The sequence below is a fragment of the Strix uralensis genome, chromosome 15 (assembly GCF_047716275.1).
Source record: "Strix uralensis isolate ZFMK-TIS-50842 chromosome 15, bStrUra1, whole genome shotgun sequence".
Lineage (NCBI taxonomy): Eukaryota > Metazoa > Chordata > Aves > Strigiformes > Strigidae > Strix > Strix uralensis.
Window position 1 is genome coordinate 2,457,146 of NC_133986.1, and position 20,713 is coordinate 2,477,858.

Consider the following 20,713-nt stretch of genomic DNA (forward strand, 5'->3'; position numbering starts at 1 on the left):
CAGGAATAACTATCTTAGAAAGAAATCTCATCCAAATGCCACATAGCAAAATCTCTTCCTTCATTTCAGTACTGCACTTAAGGAATTCAGTGTGGATGGCCCACTTGGTATTAGTATTTCATAGAGAAAGGGAGGGAAAAAGGAAAGGAAAAAGGTAAGCAGCAAAATTCATGTTAAAGTTGCATCTTGTTTGGATACAGTACCTAGCACTGGTGCACTGACACTCCTGATGCGATCTTCAGTCATCCCAAGAAGCAGAAAGCCAGATGAAGAAGCAAAGAAGATATAAAACACCAGCAAAATAAAGTTACAGAGAGCAAAGAAGTAAGCTAAGCATTAAAAGCAGAAATGAAAAGAAGCGGTTATGCTTGACATGAAAGTGAATATGCATCGGTGTGAACAAGCCCCAAGATTTATATACAGGTCATCTTAAATAGGGATGAGCATTTATCTGTTTGGGTTTTTTTAAAACTGTTCTTAGACAATTTTAATATATTAAGCGTATACTACAGAGCTCCACAAAGCCTGCAGAACATCTGAAATGAAGCCATGTCTTAAGATTACATCACATTCCTCTGAAATACGGAATTGGAGGTGCCATGAGCTTACTGCACATGCAAGAAACAAACCAACCTGCATAAAAAAATTCTGCTAATTCAGTATATTTAAGGAGTCATTGATTGTTTCTAGAAAAAGAACATTTTCCTTTACAAGATCACTCATCCTTGGATAATCCTGCCGTTAAAGACATAATAGCATGGCTTATGCATTGCCTACAATGCTGCAGTCAGAAAAACTCTCTAAAAAAACAAACAACCCCCAACCTGTTGAAACATGCAACTGCAGTACCCTATAGCAGCTTTCAGGACCATGAGGCCTTAAAATAAATAAAACCCCACCAAACAAAACAAGTCCCAGCCAAACAAAAAACCCCACCATAACATATAAAGGGTAGGAACACTTCAACATCACAAGGGATACTCTTGTGCTCGAGCTCCCAAGCTCTTCAGTCCTTAGCAAATACCTGGTTCTGTGCCTCACTGTAATACTTTTTGTCAATAAATCCACACTTAAGATGTCACTGAAAAGTAATTAATGAAGACTTCCACACATGGCTAGGGTTGTGGAATAACAATATACTTGTATTTTCAAAATCTACTGATGTTTTTCTGCACCTAGCAAGTTTATTTTTCCCTTGTGGGTCCCCACAAGCTACGACAACCAACAGTGCTGGCACTAGGGTTTTTGCCCAAAACGTGCACGTTAGTGCTAGTTATATTGTGAAGTTTCACACACTAAAATGCAGTGGGATGGCAAGGGCTGGGTTGGTTTGGTTTATTTAACACACCAATCCAGTCTACATTTTTTAAAAGTCCCCATGATGTACTTGGCTGTACATTTTTGTTTGCTTGCTTGTTTTTAAGAAAACAGATCAGCAAGCTCAGGGGAGCACTGGAAAAATACTGCTTATTCATACTGTCAACATGTTTGCATCTCTAGAAGTTCCAATTTTTAGTTACAGATTTGTTGACTTTCTCTCCACAATCTACAAAACAGTGTCTCTCCATTACTTATGCTATCAATGATGTCAGCAAATTGTATCATCAAACAGAACAGAAAAGAACGCTCCAACTTAAACCTGTCCTTTACTCTCCAGTGAGCTGACGTGGAATATTTTGGTATATTGTTAAAAAAAAAAAAAGAATTAGAACTTTGCCTAACAGAATCATGTGAACGTCACAGTCCATTGTTCTGGCATAGCAGATTATACACCATGTAATGTCCTTAGCCCTCAGTTTGCCTTTTTTCCCTCCCACATAACCCCCCCAAGAGGCGTGGACACCTACTCAGGCTCAGGATGCTGTTGTCATCATTGTCGTTCATGCCACACCCGTCTGGGGAATTGTACGGTCCCTGCTCTCCGTTCTGTAAGGGTCGAGGCAGCTTTCCCGGCAACGTTTGATACTTGCTGCCTTTTACAAGTGGCTTACTCTGGGTTTTTTTAGAGGGAAAAATAAAATAAATACAAAATCAAATCGTGCATAGCATTTGCAGTCCAGTAGACAATATTTTAAGAGTTGAGAAAAAGTATTTGAAGTTCATGGTTCAAAATGACACCACCCGCTCCATGTTCCTTCTTACAGATAATTGAATATAAATCCAATAGTTAGCTGACAAAGTTTTCTAGCTAAGACACAGCTTTCTCTTCCCTCATCTATCCCTCCCACTTCAGCCAGACTGTATATTACATTAAAATATAATATATGTTGAGTATTACCTGGTTTTGTCATAAGAATTTTTCTAGCTGTCTCCCTTTCCTCTAGGACCCTAGCACTATATAATAATTTGGTCCTTCCAAGGTCAACTTTGATAGTGCCAGAAACACACTTAGTTAATTCCCAGCCCATTCTTTGCTCTGTCAATTTTTTCCCCTATTTTTCACCAGACTGCCTATGTTTGACTCACGATTGTATCTTGCTGGAATTTAAGCCAAAAGTATTCGTAAAACTCAAATTTTGTCAAACATATTTGCCCACCACCATTAAGAACAGTAAAAGAATCAACAACGAAGTTAGGGTACAGAAATTTAACTTTTGTAAGAATTAAGATCTCTTTGTATAGATAACATTACAAATGCAAGATTAAGAAAAATATTATAGCTAAATATATAGTTGTCAAATATATAGCTAAATATATAATTGTCAATTCTATTGTAGAATGTAAGCACAAGGTATACTTTTGATATATGCTGGGAGAAAACAAAAGGATAGACTGAGCTGTATATTTTAGGGCTAGTCTGGCTGCTAACTACAATTTTTGTCCACGTCAGGCTAAAATAAGAGTCTAATGTATGGCTTGCCTCCAGCTATGGCACACATATATAGCGTCACGAGCATCAGTGAGATTACTTATGCTGGAAGGGCCTTCCTTTAGCCACGGAGCTCACAGGAGGTGGTCCTCAAAGTCTCTGTATATTGTATTGGAGGGGAACTGGTATGCAGGCTATGCTAGAAGTAGACTATCTCTTAATTTTCCTTGCATTCAATTTTTCAGTGATCAGCTACTTGGGTTCTTGCTCCTTCAACAAGGGTAGATTAGAACTTGCATATAAATCTGACAGTTTTGAGCACAGCAAGATACTTTTCCAGCCAAAGTATGTGTTTCACAGAGGTACTTGTCTACAGTTTTGGAAACGGCATGTTGAGACTTGTTCAATACTGAAACCCAACGAAAAGATGAAGGAGCCATCACTCTGGACAAAAACGTGTATCCCACAACTGTCAAAACTACAGGCATACAGAGGCTTTTCCAGGGAAGCAATGAACCTGCAACGCCAGCTGACATCAGCGGGAGTGCTGTACATTCAATGTGTGCTTTGGAACAAGCTCATACTGGCAAATGTTTCTGTATTAGAGAGGAGGTTACGGAGGAGAACTTTGTACTGAAAATATGCAAAACATATTTAGTATACAGAAACATATAGTATGCTCCTGTTTAGTAACCCCGTTCTAATGAAATTGTTTTAAAACATTGTCTGTGACAGGATGAGACACAAAATATTTAATGAGATAACCACTGGTTTATCTATTCTTATTTCAAGGCCTAGAGGGATCTTTGTGATACTATAAATGCCACCCAGGTTCCTCAGAGTTCCTCAGCCCTGCTCCCATACTGGCAACTGCAGGAGTACATCCTGACTTGTAGCCAAAATGGTGTGAGTAGAGAAATTATTACGTTATTGTAATTATTACCCTTATTACATTAGCACTGTATTTTCTGAAATTGACTGACTTCAGTTTCTAACCTCACATAAAAGCTTTCAGACTGAAAAAAACCATTTCCCTCTCAAATCCTCACCCCTGTTCTCAGAGTTTGTCAGTACTGGAACTATACAAATATTTTAAAACAAAAATGAATATAAAAATGAAAACACAGCCATACCATCACAGCACATCACAACACACAAATGTTAAGAGAGTTTACAGTTAATATACCTCTTGTTCTACAACAGGCTGTACTGGTTTTCCGTCTACATACTACGGAGTTGCAGGGAGGGTAATTTCAAAGTTTTATGGAAAAAAGCAACAGACAAATGTTAGTATTAACATACATACACAGAACAATTGTAGTCTTATTACTATAGTGATGCTACTTAATGCATTGACAATATATTACAAGGTCTGTTGCCTCTTCATTTCATTTCAGTAAAATATTTAATACTAAATGTGTTTGTTCAAACCCACTACAAAATTCAGTTCCTGTTTTAGGTTTTGTTGTGATCAAAGGAATTTTTCTATTTTCAGGCTTCTGGGTGGTCACTTTAGACTTACTTCAAGCTGGGAACATAACAGTTGTTTAACAGTTAAAAAAATATGAAAATGACTGACATAAAAAAAAAAAAGAACATCCACAGTACTGTATGTAGCCAGCTGAAACCATAAAGAGCTGTGATAGAAAAGAACTGATAAAAATACCAGCATGGCTAGGTCAGAGACACCAGCGTGTTTTATTTTATTTTATTATGTTATTGCTGGACGTAAGTGGAATTTGAGTTTTGTGCAAAGTAGAATAGCTCCAGCAAGAAGTGCCGCTAGCACAGGTTGAGTCAGCAAAACAAGTTTTCTTGGCCTTAGTTTTGGTTGTAACTAATTCACATTTAGCCACTCACTCATATGCATAGGGAGATCTCAGTTATTTCACTAAGAAGCCTCATGCCTAAATTAATGCATACAATTTAAATGTCTGGCTGAACATGGGGCTGGCTTGCTACAGTTCCCTTGTATCCTTGGTAGTTTCTTGTTCTATGGACTTTGATTTAATGGATAGAGCAGATTTACTACAGTCCAAATGTATAGGTACAGTCTTATCACATCATATCACAGAGACAAATTAAGTTATTGAATTCAAGACAGAAAAATAGTTTAAAAGTTATGAAAAGAAAACAGACCTTCATAAGTTTCACATGGAATGAAATGTTAGTTCTGAACTGATTTGTCACAGGTATGACCACAATCAAATGAGTGCAACACAAATTTCAAACATTCTATTTGGTCATTGTCATATTCACAGATTTAAAAAAAAATAAATTAAGAAGATCTGAAGAATCGGAACAATCATATTACTAGTATCTGGTTTAAATGGCATTACTGGGTGTGAGTAATGTAGTATTAGGCCTAACTTGAGTATAGAAAGGGTCAATAACAGTCTCACAAAGCATAATTACGAGTGCAGAAAAATTTCAGTGCACATAATGACAAAACAAGCCTCTGGACCATAATGTAATGAGACTCTGTAAATTGGAAAGTCTTAATTCAGAAATGGAATTAAGACTTTGAATTAGTAACAGCACTCCTGCTGTTTTAACTCTGGCAGCATCACTACCCCCTTCAGGAATGCCATTTATATCAGAAGTCTAAGTTAGGGAGCAACACTCATATTTACATGCAAACACTCATAAAGGAATCCTATGTGGAAATACCTTGTCCCAATATTTAATTACTTTCAGGATTTGCTGCCTTAACATTGTTAGTGACTTAGAAGTCAAAATTATTTAAAACACACTTACCTATAAACAAAATAATACTGCAGTTCAACAAAATGACTCCTCATTAACATTATTTGTTGTGTTTCTCTTAACTATTTTTCTTTTGGGCAAAAAGCTGAATTTGAGGACACGTACATATGGGTGTGTCAACTAGTTTGCTTATTCTAAGCTTGGCAATGGGGTAAAAAAAGAACCCGAACTATTTTTATCATTGGTTTTTTTTCCCCACATATGATGTTAGGGGTGGTTAGGGTTACTATAATATCAAGACTAAAAGATAAAGGTCAAGTATAAATACTCCTTTTGTTTCACATATAGTACACCAGAAATTGTGATTACAAATAAACCAACCTTTTCCAGGGATTCACTCTGCAAGTCTTCTAAACTACTTGACTTTTTTTTCTGTGGAACCCTTAAAATAATGACAAGCAAAAAAGCAACAGTTAATACACCACAGTATGTTTGCATATGCCACAACTATATCATATGACAGCTGTATATATCACATAATGTCTGCATATAACAGATCCTTCAGAATTAGGAGATTAGTTTCTTCTGTTATATTTTTAGCCTAAAACTCATAGTACTGGGAACTGCAATAGATGAAGTCAGAAACAGCAAGAAGACATCCTTTGATCCACAATGAAAGGCAACAAGGCACAATATGCAGTTTTAAACCTTGTATTAACAGATCACTTTTTAGAAGCTCTTAACAAGCAGTAGTAGACAGTAATAATTCTCTGCGAACAGCGGGCAACATTAAGGAATTTTTAAAATGAAAAAAGGCAGAAATATAAAAAAAAATTTCTGGCAGTATGTTATACATTTCAATTAAAGTTACTCGTTTTTACCTATTTATGATTTCCAAAGATTCTTCTTGAGGAGAGGTTAAATTAGTCGAAGATACTGGAATGCTTCCACTTTGAATCAGAATAAAATATATTGGTTTAAGTACTACAATACATTTATCTTCTGATATATAAACATGCCAATTCATTTCTGTAATTCAAACCTTATACAACTAAGTATTGCAAAATCCCATGACAAACACTGTTTTTTACTACTACTCAAAACTTCCTGCAAAGCCAAGAACAGGCAAGACAAGATGCCAACAGTTTAACAGATTAAGTAATACAGACTTAGGACAACCCCCACAAAAAACAAGAAACAAAGGTCTTGCCTGATTTCCATAGCTTTGTGTGGCACTGGAGAGAGCACGGCTGGTAACGATTCTCCTGAAGAGGCCTATGTAAAATACAAGGATTTCAAGCCTGTAACTCTAGTGCCTGATTCTGAATCTACTGTGCCCGTACCAAGAAGTACAAAAATTCAGCCAGGGTCTACCTCTCATCTGCATTACTTTAGCTACTACAGAGAAACCAATACAAAGAGATCATACATATAGCAGAACTTGCTTCTAAAACATCTTTATTAAGTACCTCTGTTTTAAATAATTCTCCTTGAGGATTATTCAAAAGATTCCATTTCCTTAAAGTTGTTTCAAGTTCCTCTTCACTGCCACCAGAGACAGAAGAGCCTGTGAGCATTAAAGATTAGAAGTAGAAAGGGAGAGAAACAGGCCAAAAAAATAACATTCAGGACCATACCAGACACTCTAAATACTTCAGTCTCTAAATTCCCTTCAGTCTTCATCTGATGCATGTCATTTACCAGCCTCCCTGCTCCCCACCCCTCCTTTGGGCTCTGACTTACAAGCAAGCTGATTTATATTAGAGCAACAAATTTACCACTTCTAGTTAAACGCTGTGCTCTGCTGTGAGTAGCTGAGCTGTCTGAACCACTCTAATTCATAGTTTGATGTTCTGAGGCAAGTTCAAGTTGGTGTCCTTACTCGCAGCATATCGCTTCAGGTAGTCTGCACGTTTGACATCGTCCGTATCACAGTGCAGTGCCCCATGCTCAGTTCAAGGATGAACATGGTAAACAGAATCTAGGTTTTTCTGGATATCCCAGATCTAAACAAATACTGAAATACTCCAAATTCATTATTTAGTAGGATTTTTATTCCTAAATTGTCAAAGCTGCAATACTAAAACAGGGTCTGACTAATTACTGCTCAGCAAACTTCCGGAGTAATTTGAATATGAAATTTTTTCTGGAGATCTTCTATGCATAGGATGGCAAACAGGATATGGAAGGGCTGCTATACCACGATGAAGGAATTTAGACTGACCTTTAAGCACAATAATAATTCCTAAGCTATGTGATAGAGGTGTGGCAGCTCTAGGCAGTTATGAAAAAACACCAAATCTTATGGTTAAGCCTTGGCACTATTTGGAGAGAGATCACTTGAAACCTCATCAGACATGAGCTTGGTTACCATGGTGTTCAGCTGCAAAGACTGACAGCTAACCTGGTACTGACCTTTGGCCCTTCAGGATACCAAGTGAAACTTCTGCTATGGTTGCTGGCACACAGCCCTTCAGTTAGCACAAAAGAGCTACCTATCGTCGAGCTCAGGATAGCTCCTTTACATTTTACTCATCTGTCAGTGGCTGTTTCAAGCAGCTGCCCTACTTTAATCCAAAATAGGTTTTGTTTTTTTAAATGTAAGTGCTACCGATGGTGAAGAGTCAGCCATCTTTTGTCAACATGATTTGTAGCTTGCCTTAAGGAGAAAAAAGAAATGCTTATAATATGTTGTGTTTCTGTCAAGTAATTGTTTAAAACAGTTATCAGAAATTAAAGATTTTAACCCACTGATCCTAACAAAAGTTTTTAAGCAGAGATTACACTTCAAAGGGAGCCTTTAAAACACACTTCTAGAAATAAAAAAATAAATAAGGAAGATATTTCTTGGCAACCTGAACATGAGACTCCCACAAACACAGGTAAGGTAACAAGCTCATTTGGGCTGTGACAATATCGTAGCCATCACAGTATGCACCTCAGTGTGGACAATCTCAGTATACACTCTGGTTCCTACACAGGTTTTGGGGGTTGTTTTTGTTTTATTATGCTGAGCATTTTTATTTACACTGTACTGAACGTCTATACTAGCACACATTAACACCACCATACTCCCTGCAGCACCAGCTCCATAATCCAGAGCATCATGGCTTGTTCCTTGCTTATGCACACAAGTGTGCTCCAAAAACCACGTCCCACAGCGGGATGGTGCACTCAAACCTGTACAACTGGGATGTGGCCAAGGAGAGTGGAACTGCGGGGTCACTGCTGAGAGCACCTACTCTTAGGGTAACGGTGGTGTAGCTATCTTGGGCGTTAACGTCAGTATGTCTCCAAAAGCTGCAATCACACCTTTGGTTTTCCTTTCAGAACACTTTCAGTGAGAGATTTTTTTTTTTTTTTAAATGAACATTCAAGAGAGAGATTTACCCAACTTGTTCCCTATTCTTGTGTGTTAAATACAAGTTTCCATTCTGCCATACAAGACCTGAAAATACTGTGTGTTAATGTGATGATGTTCACTGAGCAAAACTCTCCTTTCAGAAGGTCAAGTTTCCCAGACTAAATTTAGTACTGAAAACTAAGGCGACAACTGAAACTGAGATTGCCCTAAAACTCACTCGACTTCCTGCAGCATAACTGAGAAATGGGACAAAGGTTTCTCCCCAGATTTTGAAGTTAAATATAAAATGTGTGCACCAAAGCAACCATCAGTTTTCGGTTGTTCCTTCCAAACCAGAACTTGCCTAGCTGCCTGTCAGGACTTTTCTTAGTAGAAGGGAAAGGCAATAGAACTTATATTCACTGCAACTCTTTTTAGCAAAAAAGAAAAGAAAGTCCTCCTAACAGTATCAAATTGCACCTGAGATCAGCTTCCTTTTTATGAATGCCATATAAAAAACATGACATAAAAGGAAAACATTGTGTCATTAACACTAGCTGGCTGGCAGCTGATCATTACTGCCATTCCTGAATTGAACTGCGGTGTAGGAAATCTGAATATAGGATATATTGAATTAATGTTAGTAATCCCCTAATGTGTCCTGATATCATTTGTCACTGTAAAACCCAGTTACTCCTAACATAATGGTCACAGGAAACACCATACAAACTTAATACCTATCTGTATACTTTATTCATCTCCCACAGATGGATTAATTTAAATCAAACTGAATGCCATTTTAATTTTGAATAATAGATTCTTGAGAGGGATATAACGCAATTTAATAAGAATATGGTAAGCACGTGCCTTTAGCTAATTTGAAGGAACTTTCCTAACTGCCCCCGTGTCAACAAATTTTATGTCTGCACCAGTGTCCTGCTGTTTGCTCCCTCCTTTTCACCCTTTTTGCTGTAATTCCTTTTGGTCTGGCCTCTACAACTCGCATACAACTGAGGGGATGGCAGCCAGCAGCAGCAAAACAGGAAGCATGAAGCTTTGGCCATGAAGGACACGTGCCACAGGCCTGCACAGGAGTCCCATCAGCGAGGAGGGACAGGACTGCACGAAGTAGCTACTAAAACCATGGCTCCAGCTGCCCACCCAGTCACTGCTCCATGGCTGTAGGAGCTCTGCAGCCACAGGTCCTGCCTCACTACAGTATACAGCAGAGTTTTAAGGAGAACAGATATCCTGGCACATAAGGAGGCAAATTGCAGTGCTCCAGACCCAGCTGATGACCTGTTCACACAGCTGTACAACCAGAGCAAGAATGCCATTGGTCATCTGTCCTGATCAATCAGAATCCTGAATGACACCATCTAAACCAACATAGAGCACCAAAATTAGGCTCCAAGGAGGGATTTACTGTTAACTGATGTAGAACAAATTTTAGGTTATGACTTGCAGAGTTTGAGCATAAAATTCAGTCCCAGAAGTCTTGCTGAATAGTAATGTTGTAACTAAATCTCCAGACAGATTTGACCCTATTTTTTTGTACGGCCTACAGCATAGGAAACAAAAAGGAAATCTCCACAAGCTACGGGCAATAACACACAAGCCTGGTCAAGACATACTGTGGTTCTCTCTGTATCTGAAAGAGTGTATACTTACTCTCATAGCACTCCAACATGATACAAATCTATGCATAACAACATATGTATTACTATACACATATATTTAATAGGACAACAAATAGCAGCTGCAGTGCATGCAGTGCTTAAAAGACCTGATATCAGGAACTTATTCACAAGACATTTTACCGTGAGCTGCAATCATTATCTCTTTGACTCTCCTGTACTGGCTTAGCAATAGTGTTAACTCCTCTATTCGACGGTCCTGTGAAAAGCATTAAATAAAATCATATTTAAAATCCTACATCTTTGCCCTGCTGAAACATTGTATTACACACTCATTTCTGTGATTTTGGCCTGCTCTTCCAGAAAGCAGGATCAAGTCTCTAACATGCCTTGTAAGGAACTTTCCTTGGCTTTTATTTGCCACTGTACATAATATTTGCTGGACAGTGTGAAATTATGGATATATGAAAACCAGAGGAGTTTGACATTACTAGTAAATTAGTTATTTACAGAAACATAATTTGGAAATCTGCTTTCGCTTCTGAGAGTCAAGGGAATATTCTGGAGTTGAACCTCAATTGCCTGAAGTGGGCAGGGTTTTGTTTATTGCTAACATCGTACTTCTGTTGTAAAGTAAAGCATGTTTATGTTTTGTACAGTTTAACAGCCTAGTTGTGGCCTTTGATCCTCTCTTGTAGGCTATGTTCTGCATTCCAACATCTACACTTACTCCAGTTTTGAACAGACCTTTCTGAACTTAGGCAGTCAAACCTGTACAGAACCAAAGAAATGAGCTCCCATGAATGGCTGATGCATTAGCTGACTCCACTCTTCCTCCGATACCCAGCGCTTTCCTATTATGCACAGAAAGCATCTTGATTCACGTATTCAGGGAGGGTACTTGCCTTTTGCACACACACAACATAGTAATAGGCAGTAATCATTATTTGATTGGATCTGTGATTTCTTTCATTTCTGTATATGATACTGTGTCCCTGATGACAATAAATTCTTGCTATCAGTCACTAAGTGTGTGATCTTGCAATTTTCACTCTTATAGTTTGTCCTGTTTCTTTGACCTTAATTCTAAACCATTCCTGTGCAATGATCTTGCCCAGTGCTGTGACTACAAAGCACTGAATACAAACCCAAGCAAGTAATAAAGAACGAGTTTTCACAAGCAGGCGTCAGGAAAGCCACAGAAGCAGAGAAGTGGGCACTGGGAAAAAAAAAAAATCCTTCCAGAGAAGCTGGCAAGTATTCAGGTGATTCGCTGATACTGAGATGCTGCACTGCCATAGCTAGGTCAGTGTCAAAGATATTTCAATTAAAACCTGCTCCAGTACACACGTGCTACATTACAGTCACAGCAAGTATCAACTGAGTTCTAGGAGCACAAAAACCAGACCTTTACCACATTACAGAATGGTAGATGCTGCTGATCTCCCTTCCCGCCTCAGCAAGTATACACAAGGCAAAAGAGACCTAAACCAGATACCCAGTTATCCCAACTATGGATAGAAGCAGTAGGTTCTTCTTCATAGCAAAGAACTGAGACTAACATACCCAGTTTTTTAAAAAAGAAATATGTGCACCACTTACTAGCAACTTAGTTGAGCACTTCCTGTCCTAAATGACACAAGGAATTATAATTTTCTCAAGAATTAATCCCCCTTCCCCCAAAATAGAGAACAATTTACATAGTAAGTCAACGGCATCTGAAGGTGGAAGATTCAACACCCTCCAAGACTGAGCCCTAAACCCTCCACTTAAATAGTCTGGCTGGCAGGCAAACAGTATACAGGTGGTAAGAGACAAAATCCATATTTAACATTTAAATTGGTTTAATTTCACTCCTCTCCTTTAGTACTTTTTTTTGGTACTTTTAAAAACTCTTTTCTCTTTAAATCCTGGTCCCTTTCTCCCAAAATTTGAGTCTGATTCAAAGGCCACTTTGACTTTCTTTTAATATCACAATCTAAATTGGGGATATCAATGCAGTTCAGATTAGGTTGGAAGATGAAGAGCTGCCAGAGATGACCAAACCTTAGTGATCTTTTTAATAGCAGAAAGCAGGAGATTCTGCTCATTACAGCCTTGGCTTTCTACTCCCCTTGGAATCTAATGAGCCTCCCAAGTTCTGCAGCCAGGTTAGCAAGGTCAGGCACACTTTCTATTTAAAAATCAACCTTCTGTCACAATCTCATGGGATAATTAAAAAATCAGGGCAATACCACACTTACAAAAAACATTTCAGAGATTCAAACCCATTATTTCATTCTTATGTAGAACAAGGATTATTTTCTCACCTTTTCTTCATTTGCAGCCAGTAATGACTCCATTCCTATCTTCAACCGTTGAACTTCTTGAACTAAAAATGTTTTTAAAATGTTATAAGGAAAACATGCTATATTTAGTGTAAACAATACATGTTTTGCGATACTCTCCTTAGATTCTTATGAGTAACCAAAACCATGTCAGTGGCATGGAAATGCACTATTCAACTACGTTTAAAATAGAGCTTTTCAAAAGCTGAACTATTAAAGGCATTGCAAAACACAAACATGCTGGTTTTGCTTATAAAAGGCTACATAGTACTTTTTTATACTCTAAAAGTCAAGTGATGAAAAGGAAGAAACATTGAAGTTTATTTTGCAGAAGATGAGAGTGTGTTTGCTGTTACACATTCAAGGATATAATTTTAAGTATGATTGAAAATTAGTTACTTTCCATCTGAGAAAAATATTCGCCAGTTTATGAGAAGTAGTTCAGGGAAACTTGGAAATGAAAAATAACAAAACCTATTTTGATAGGAGGAAAACTTTAAATTTTTTTTTTTCTTATAACATTTCAGTATGAATAACTAAGTTAAAATCTACACCAAGAGCTAATACAGAATTGCCTCACACACAGTTTAGTGTTGTAAGATACAGGCTATTCAGGAATGCTATAGTCAAATCAATTAAAACACACTCTCCGAAAATTTAGGAGGTTGTTAATCACGTCATCCAAACTTTGTTGAACCAAAGCTTTCATTTCTTCCCTACATGCTATTATTCTTAGCAAGTCCTCCAGTACCAGCCTATACTAAATCAAACGTAGATGATGGAGACAGAACCCAAAATACTTTATGTGTTGTAACTGCCACTCAAGGAATTCATGCTTTTGACATTAAAACAGACCTACACTTGTTTCACAAAAGACTATGAAAAACACAAGCATGTTATAGACTATGAAAAACATAGGCATGGAGTGAGAGAGAAGAAAGAAAAGAAATAGTGCTAAAGAGCATCTTAAAAAAAATGTTTTACAACTAAATGTTGACTATACAATGTCACATCTAAACTACTTGCAAAAACTATAATTAGTTTTTCTTGTAGTGATTCTGAAAAATACACACTTTGTAATGATTAAGTTTTAAAACATGTAAATGATCCTTGCAAACATTTCTCTTGCAAAAGGGAACACTTAGTAGCACAAGACATGCACAGGCGCAGCCAAATCAAAAACTAAAGCCAGCAGGCAGTGGGCAAGCAACAGGAAGATTTTTAAAAAGCCATGAAAAAAATCACAGTCCTACTAATTTCTCTTTATAAATATTAGACTTCAAAAAGAACTGGTGTCAAGGTATTTTTAAGTACATTAAAACTAACTTTACTTAAAATATTTATAACAACATCAAGTATAGAAACATTTTTACTCAGACAGGTTTTTTAAATTTATTGCACTGATTAAACCCCCCCCAAATCCTTCCCCTCCAAGGAAGGAGGCTTTCAGTTACAGCCATCTTTCCAGATATTATATGGGCTTTACACATGTACAAATAAAAAGAGGTAAAGGTTAAGTTTTGGCTCTCTTAACCTTGACAATGTCCCTTTGAAGTCCAACTATCTGACTTGTGAGCCTCTGCCTTTTTTTTCTGAAGTGAAATCTTACTAAACAGGGCAAGTAGCTGTCTGCTTGCTGCAAGCAATGAAAGCAAGATCTCATGTATATTACAATTAGACAGCCAATTCTAAACAAACATTGAATTATTGCTGCAGAATGCATCCGAGTTATAATTTGTGTGAAAGGAACAGTGAGATAAAGCCAAAAGTGAATTGCAAGGCTTACGTTTTTCTTTTAGCCTTCTCCTATAAACTTCCTCTACGATGGTAAATGGTGAGAGTCACAATAAAGTATGTAGAAAAAGCACATATTAGATAAATTTTGCAATTTAATAAGAATATGCATTCTAGCATACTACAAGTACATTGACATTATTTTTCAGCTTTATTTGGGAAGACCACCCTAAAAATCTGGTAAATCAGTAATTTTTTTTCAGAAGAATTATTATTGCTGCAAACTGTTTCCATTCAAATACAGTCTAAGTGGTTTCCTTAAATGTAGCCTAAAAAAATCTCTACAGGGCTTGATTCTTCTCCCACTGGAATCAAGGGCAGTTTCAGCATGAACAGAACAGACACATTACTAGAAGTTGAACAGTGCTGGGCTCTTGATTTATTGTCATACCACTATCTTTCCTTTGAAATACCATAAATTATTTGGGAATCTCATAGAAAATACAAAATTCTATTAGTAGAGGAGTTTCTCTACAAAACATTGCTGTTAGACAAACATTTTCTAGTTAGACATGCAGTTCTCTACATGCACAAGCTCTGCAGCTGAGTGAAATCAGCACCAAGTATATGTTAAGTCACTCCTTTGGAATAAACAACAGTCAAAATGCAGAGTCTTCTAGAAAAAAACCCACATCTGCATTAATTTCTGTAAGGAGATTCTTGGTAATCCCTGAGAAAGAGGTAGCATGGCACCTGAAAAGTCACATCTTAACAAGGGCACTCTTTGGAAGCATTAGTTAACACCCAAAAAAGAAGTTAGTGCAGCTAAGCTGATGCACTGCAGTAAACTACACACAAATATTCCTGCATGGATAAGGGTCAGTATTATAGAAGAAAAAAGTCACAAGTATCATACTGCTCACAGCTCAGCAATTGACAGAAGCTCCAAGGAGTCAATATTTCAGAGAACTGTAACACGACTGGTTGAGACCAAAGGCTAAACAAACTGGTTTATTTGGCATTGGCCTGTATCAACAGTGCAGATTTAAAACAGAAACCTGCAATATCACAGAATCATAGAACAGCCCAGGCTGGAAGGGACTTTGACAGACCTTCCGTCCAACCTTTCATGGGAGAGGGAGCCTAAATGAGATATAGTCCTGAATAAAGGAAAAATGTGAGTCAATGACCATGTTTTAGGATGTTTGGGCATTTAAACATTATGTTTAGCTACTTCTGTGACAATTTTTTTTTTTTTCTTAAAAAATGGAAGCTGTAAAGATTGTTCAAAGAAACTTTGAAGGTATACACAAAAAATATATTCCCACTGAACTACAATGACTCTTTCAAATTATAAATAAAATTTCAGTAGAAAAATTTCAGTGTCCTTAGGATACTTATTGCAATTTGTGCTGCCTCTAGACTGGGATATAATTTCACACATTGAAGGCCTTTACTTTACTAGAAGACAAAATAAATTTGCACCATTTTTCCTCCCCAAAACAAATTCTATAAATTCATTCTTGTATCTCCTTGTATTCCTTTGAAATACTGAGCCAAGCTGCTACCAAAGTGAAGTTAAAGTAGGGTTTTGGACTTTTAATTTTATTTCCCCTCCTCTTACCTCTTTCTGCCACTTCACTATGTGATGAGGTCCTAGAGAGCTGACTTTGTAAGCGTTCTATTTCTGCATCCTTGAGAGCTAACTGCTCTTGAAGCTGGGCTATCTCAGCCTGAAAGAGAGTACAACAAATTCAGAATAACATTGTCATCGATCCTCTTGGATTCTTTCCTGTGAACTAGAAGACTTCCAAGCATAACACTTTGATTGATGTCCTGTTCCCAATTCAGGCCATTTCATAAGCACTATAACAACTGTACATATTTCATGGTGTTATGATGCTATTCCTTTTACAGAAGCTCACCTTTTCTAATGCAATTAGCTCTCATTGAAGAGAGACTTGCAGAAAGATACAATTTTCAAGGATTCACATAAGTAAAGAAACTCTGGAAAGCTCTAAATGCTATAATGTTGGTCATATAATAATGACTGTTATAGGGCAACTCCTGAATTCTGCATGAAGACCACTAAAAGATAACAATGCATTTTTTAAAAGATACTGTTTTTTAATCCTAGTTACTACTTATTAATATAACTGAGAATCTATTCATGCTGAGCCCTGCTCTCAGCAGGGTAACAAAACTGTTCTTCCTCACATCAGATACTACAGCAAACAGGCTAGAAGCAAAGCATGGCTTGGGAAACAACCACATATATGTAACAAAATATCAGTGGTTCATTTACATGAACTGCAGTTTGTGCTGCCACGAGATTGGGCTGGAATATCACACCTTTAAGACCTCAACAATACAGAGGGAGAATTCTGTGATTGTTCAAGCTCAAAATACAGTGACTCAGTTCTTTTTCCTATTTATGAGAAAAAAAAAAACAAACCCTGTCAACAGCACACTTTACTAAGCCAGTAGCTTCATTAAGATTTTCTTCAGCAGCCTTAGAGCCTCTATGTATCAACATTCTGCATTTCCCCCAGCAAAAGCATACCAAACCTCTTTGCAGTTAAAGGAAAAAAAAAAAAAAGGAAACAAACAAAAAAATCATTTATGTGACCACTTTCTCAAAATTCTAAAATAAAGCAGGAAAATATACAAAACACCAAACATTACCCAAACAGGGAAAAACATGGACTAATTTAATATACAAACCTATTTTCACCAGCAAGCATGCAGCTGGATGGCAGCAAATGATCACTGCTCTGCCTGCAATTCCATACGGAATAGAAGAATCTGCCTTGCTGCATCTCTGAAGGGCTCCTACACTTCGCTTCCCAGTGACTAATATGCTTTTTATATCCAGCCATGGAAATATCTCAATTTCTCATCTAAGAAGCTGAAGCAACAGGAAGACAAAAGCTGCAGATCTCTTAATACCAGATTTGGATTTGCTTCCCCTGGTCTATTTGATCTCATAGCTCTTAAATGCCCTCTTTTCCTTTAATGTCTCATTCCTGTCATCACTACAATGATTTTTCTGCTTCCTCTCTCTTTCCCTGTATTTTTCTTTCTTTCTAGTCCTGCATCTTCTCTCACTCAATGTGTTTTACGATTCCTCTTTCTTATTTTCATTCTGCTCCTACACTTTCCATAATCTTTATCTGTCTGGGCAGCTGGCCACACACTGCCTGAGAAAATATTTTCCCAAAGACTGTTCATATCCACCATGTCAAAGAAAACATTTTCAAGGATACAAGAGGTATTATCTTAATAGGAAAAAAGACACGATAGTAACATTTCAACATTCACCCAAGAATTTTCGAAAGAAAGAAATTCTAATACAAATAATAGCTGTCTGTCATTTTGGGATGAAGCTATAAAGTATTATAAAGAAAACTCAGTTTAATATGAAATGTTTTTCCAAGATCTAACCACAACTCAAAAAAGTCAGTCATTCGTATGAACAGGGATTATAATACTACACAAATGAAAGGAGATGCAATTACAGCACAGAAGTGTACCTCAATAGGGAAAAATAATAAGGTGCTTTTTAATCTAGTGAAAAAGAGCTAAAAATTCAAACTAGAAATAAAGTGCAACTGTTTAACAATGAGAATGTTCAAACAGAAAATTAATTTTTGGGGAAAATGATGAAATGTTTCAAATGTTGAGTTTCTCCAGGTTACAATCCAACAGCTTTCCAGGGTTTAAGGTCAACAGAAGGGTAAGGCAGCTATGCACTTAGATAGACACAAAGTCAAAGCAGGTGATCTAATGGTGTATTTTGGGTTTAAAGTCTATTAAAATAAATTCCATAGTAAGTGAACACCCAACCAACTTTGCATGTCTCTTCAGTCTGGAAAGCATATTCCACAGAGGCTTGTCACCATTACACAAAAAAAAGAGAGAAAACCTTCAAAGAGGGCTTTTCACAGAACAGGACTTTTCTAAGTCAAAATGCCTCTTCTGGTTTTGGTTGGGTTGGTTTGTTTTTTGTTTGTCTTTTAAATAAGAATTACAAAACAGTAGAAGACTGGAAACTGTAGGGAGGTAGCAAAAGGCACAAAAAGAAGCTACAAAAACTTTAAACCAAAATACTTATTCCAAAGACGGTTGCAGAAAAATTGACTTTATAGTAGACCCTGACACAAGGCAACTGTACATAAAGTAAATATAGAGAAGTGGAGTGTTTCTCTTTCCAGCTGAAATAAGTCTGTCATAGTAAATGCCAAGTATTCTGCTTACTTTAGTTGCTTTTAATTTCCACTCGTATTGATTTCTTTCATTTTCCAGTTCTTCTACTTTAATTTTGAGGTGTCTAAGTTCCTGTAGCAAACCCTGCAAAGGAAGAACAGCAGCTAAAAGTAAGATTTCTCTGGTAGATATTAATTTTTCATAGTCCTGAGTTAGAGATCATGCATGAACCACACAGTAATGAACACTGAACCACCACATTAAAAACTGTGACCTAGGCTAAAATGACAAAAACTATTTTGAATTAAGAGGTAAGGAATACTTTCTCAAATTCTCCACTTGAAATTGTGAACAAATTTCTTAGTCATATTAAGGAAGATAGTTGAGCCTAGTGAGTCATGTGTCTTGAGGGGCTGTTTTGGGTTTTCAGCCACTCAGAAAGTAAACAGATACGCGCAGTGCTAAAATATTACTAATTTTCATTAAAGTGACAATCCTCTCCCCAAAAAGCTGTTTAAGCTACTTACCAAGAAAAATAACACAGACTACAACTAGCAAGTTACAGGCATTTAATATCAAACACACACAGTCAAATACGACTACAAATATGCTACTTTCACCATTGATGTTTTCCACTTTGCAAACTGAGCTGATGCAGCCTAGAGCTGCAGCCAGCCAGGGTTCCTAACATTCTCTGTTTATTCCTCTGACAAAGTTGTCTCTTAAATGTCCCTTTTCCCTTTACCTTGATAGAACCATATCTTATTGTTCATTCTGAAGGACAATATTATTCAATCCTTGATGGAGCTCTGACAAGACCAAATGTCTTAAAATGAACTGAGGAAAGAAAAAACTTGGAAGTGTAACTCAATTTCAGAATCCTGTACAGTATATACATTAAACAGCCATACTAATACCTTAGATTAAAGCAATATTTCTTTTGAATGACTCCCATATTTGACTCTCAGATTATTTCTCCAATATGCAGCTTGTCCTGTAGTCTAATAGTTGACTACTCAGTTCTGGACAGAGGCAAGCTCAGAAACAATAGCACTATTTTCAGAATAGGCATCATACCCAAATGAGCTATTTTTGTAAAATAAACATATGAGAAAAATTAAGGAAGAACTCCCTCACAATATAAACAGATTACTTATAAAATGAGTTCTGGGGATCCAAATTTTAACTAAAGAGCAGTGGCAACTAAAGCAAACTGATTTAAAAACAAATATTAAAATGGACTTTTTCCAGCATACCAATATATCCCACCTTCAGTCAATTTCAGCAGTTTATGCAAAGTAGCTTTTTGTTTTTGAAATGTGACATTTTTGATCAAATACAACTAAAATCTGTGATGTAAACACAAAAATACTCTTCTGGTACTTGCTAATGTCAGAGACTAAACTGTGTTGGCTTTGCTGTTTTAAAGGTACAAGCAGATTATTTTTATTATGGCTCTTTTCATTAACTTTATCATTAGAAAAACAAAGGATACATTTCCGATACTCTTACCTGAAACTGTATTTTATACCTGTGTTAAACTAAGATATTTAGGAATTAATCATCTGTGTTCATAGGACTGGTTAAGGTGCACCATCATGCACAGTTAGGGGGACATTATTGTGAGGAAAATTAGCAAACTACCAGACCATGCTAGCATGCTGCATATCAAACAGACAAATCTCAACTAAGAGAAAAAAAAAACAAAAAAAGCCAGAAATCAAAAAACCCCACACCACACCAGCACTACAGACCTACAAGTGAAATGACAATCATAAAAAACCTGAGAAAGGTGATTGGGTCTTACAGATATCCGTGCTTTAGCAGACAGACATCAATGGTGACCCAATTTGTCCCAATAACCGTGGGTGGGGGTTTTTTTGGTAATTTTTATGACCACCTCACTCTCTGCTAATGAAAGCCACAAAGATTAATGCCAATAATTCACAAC

General features: G+C 37.0%; 1 protein-coding gene across 1 annotated transcript in view; it reads right to left on the bottom strand.

The window, feature by feature from the left end:
* Positions 1-20,713, bottom strand: part of PPFIBP2 (PPFIA binding protein 2) — a 106,196-nt gene that overhangs the window by 9,896 nt on the left and 75,587 nt on the right. Inside the window, exons 8-19 of the mRNA XM_074884292.1 lie at positions 18,814-18,906; positions 16,181-16,289; positions 14,609-14,641; positions 12,805-12,866; positions 10,679-10,754; positions 6,985-7,082; positions 6,726-6,790; positions 6,397-6,465; positions 5,897-5,957; positions 3,996-4,037; positions 1,848-1,992; positions 204-236 (exon numbers count right to left, since the gene is read on the bottom strand). Of these exons, the coding sequence (XP_074740393.1) occupies positions 204-236; positions 1,848-1,992; positions 3,996-4,037; positions 5,897-5,957; positions 6,397-6,465; positions 6,726-6,790; positions 6,985-7,082; positions 10,679-10,754; positions 12,805-12,866; positions 14,609-14,641; positions 16,181-16,289; positions 18,814-18,906 (886 nt within the window). The remainder of the gene's footprint in view (positions 1-203; positions 237-1,847; positions 1,993-3,995; positions 4,038-5,896; positions 5,958-6,396; positions 6,466-6,725; positions 6,791-6,984; positions 7,083-10,678; positions 10,755-12,804; positions 12,867-14,608; positions 14,642-16,180; positions 16,290-18,813; positions 18,907-20,713) is intronic.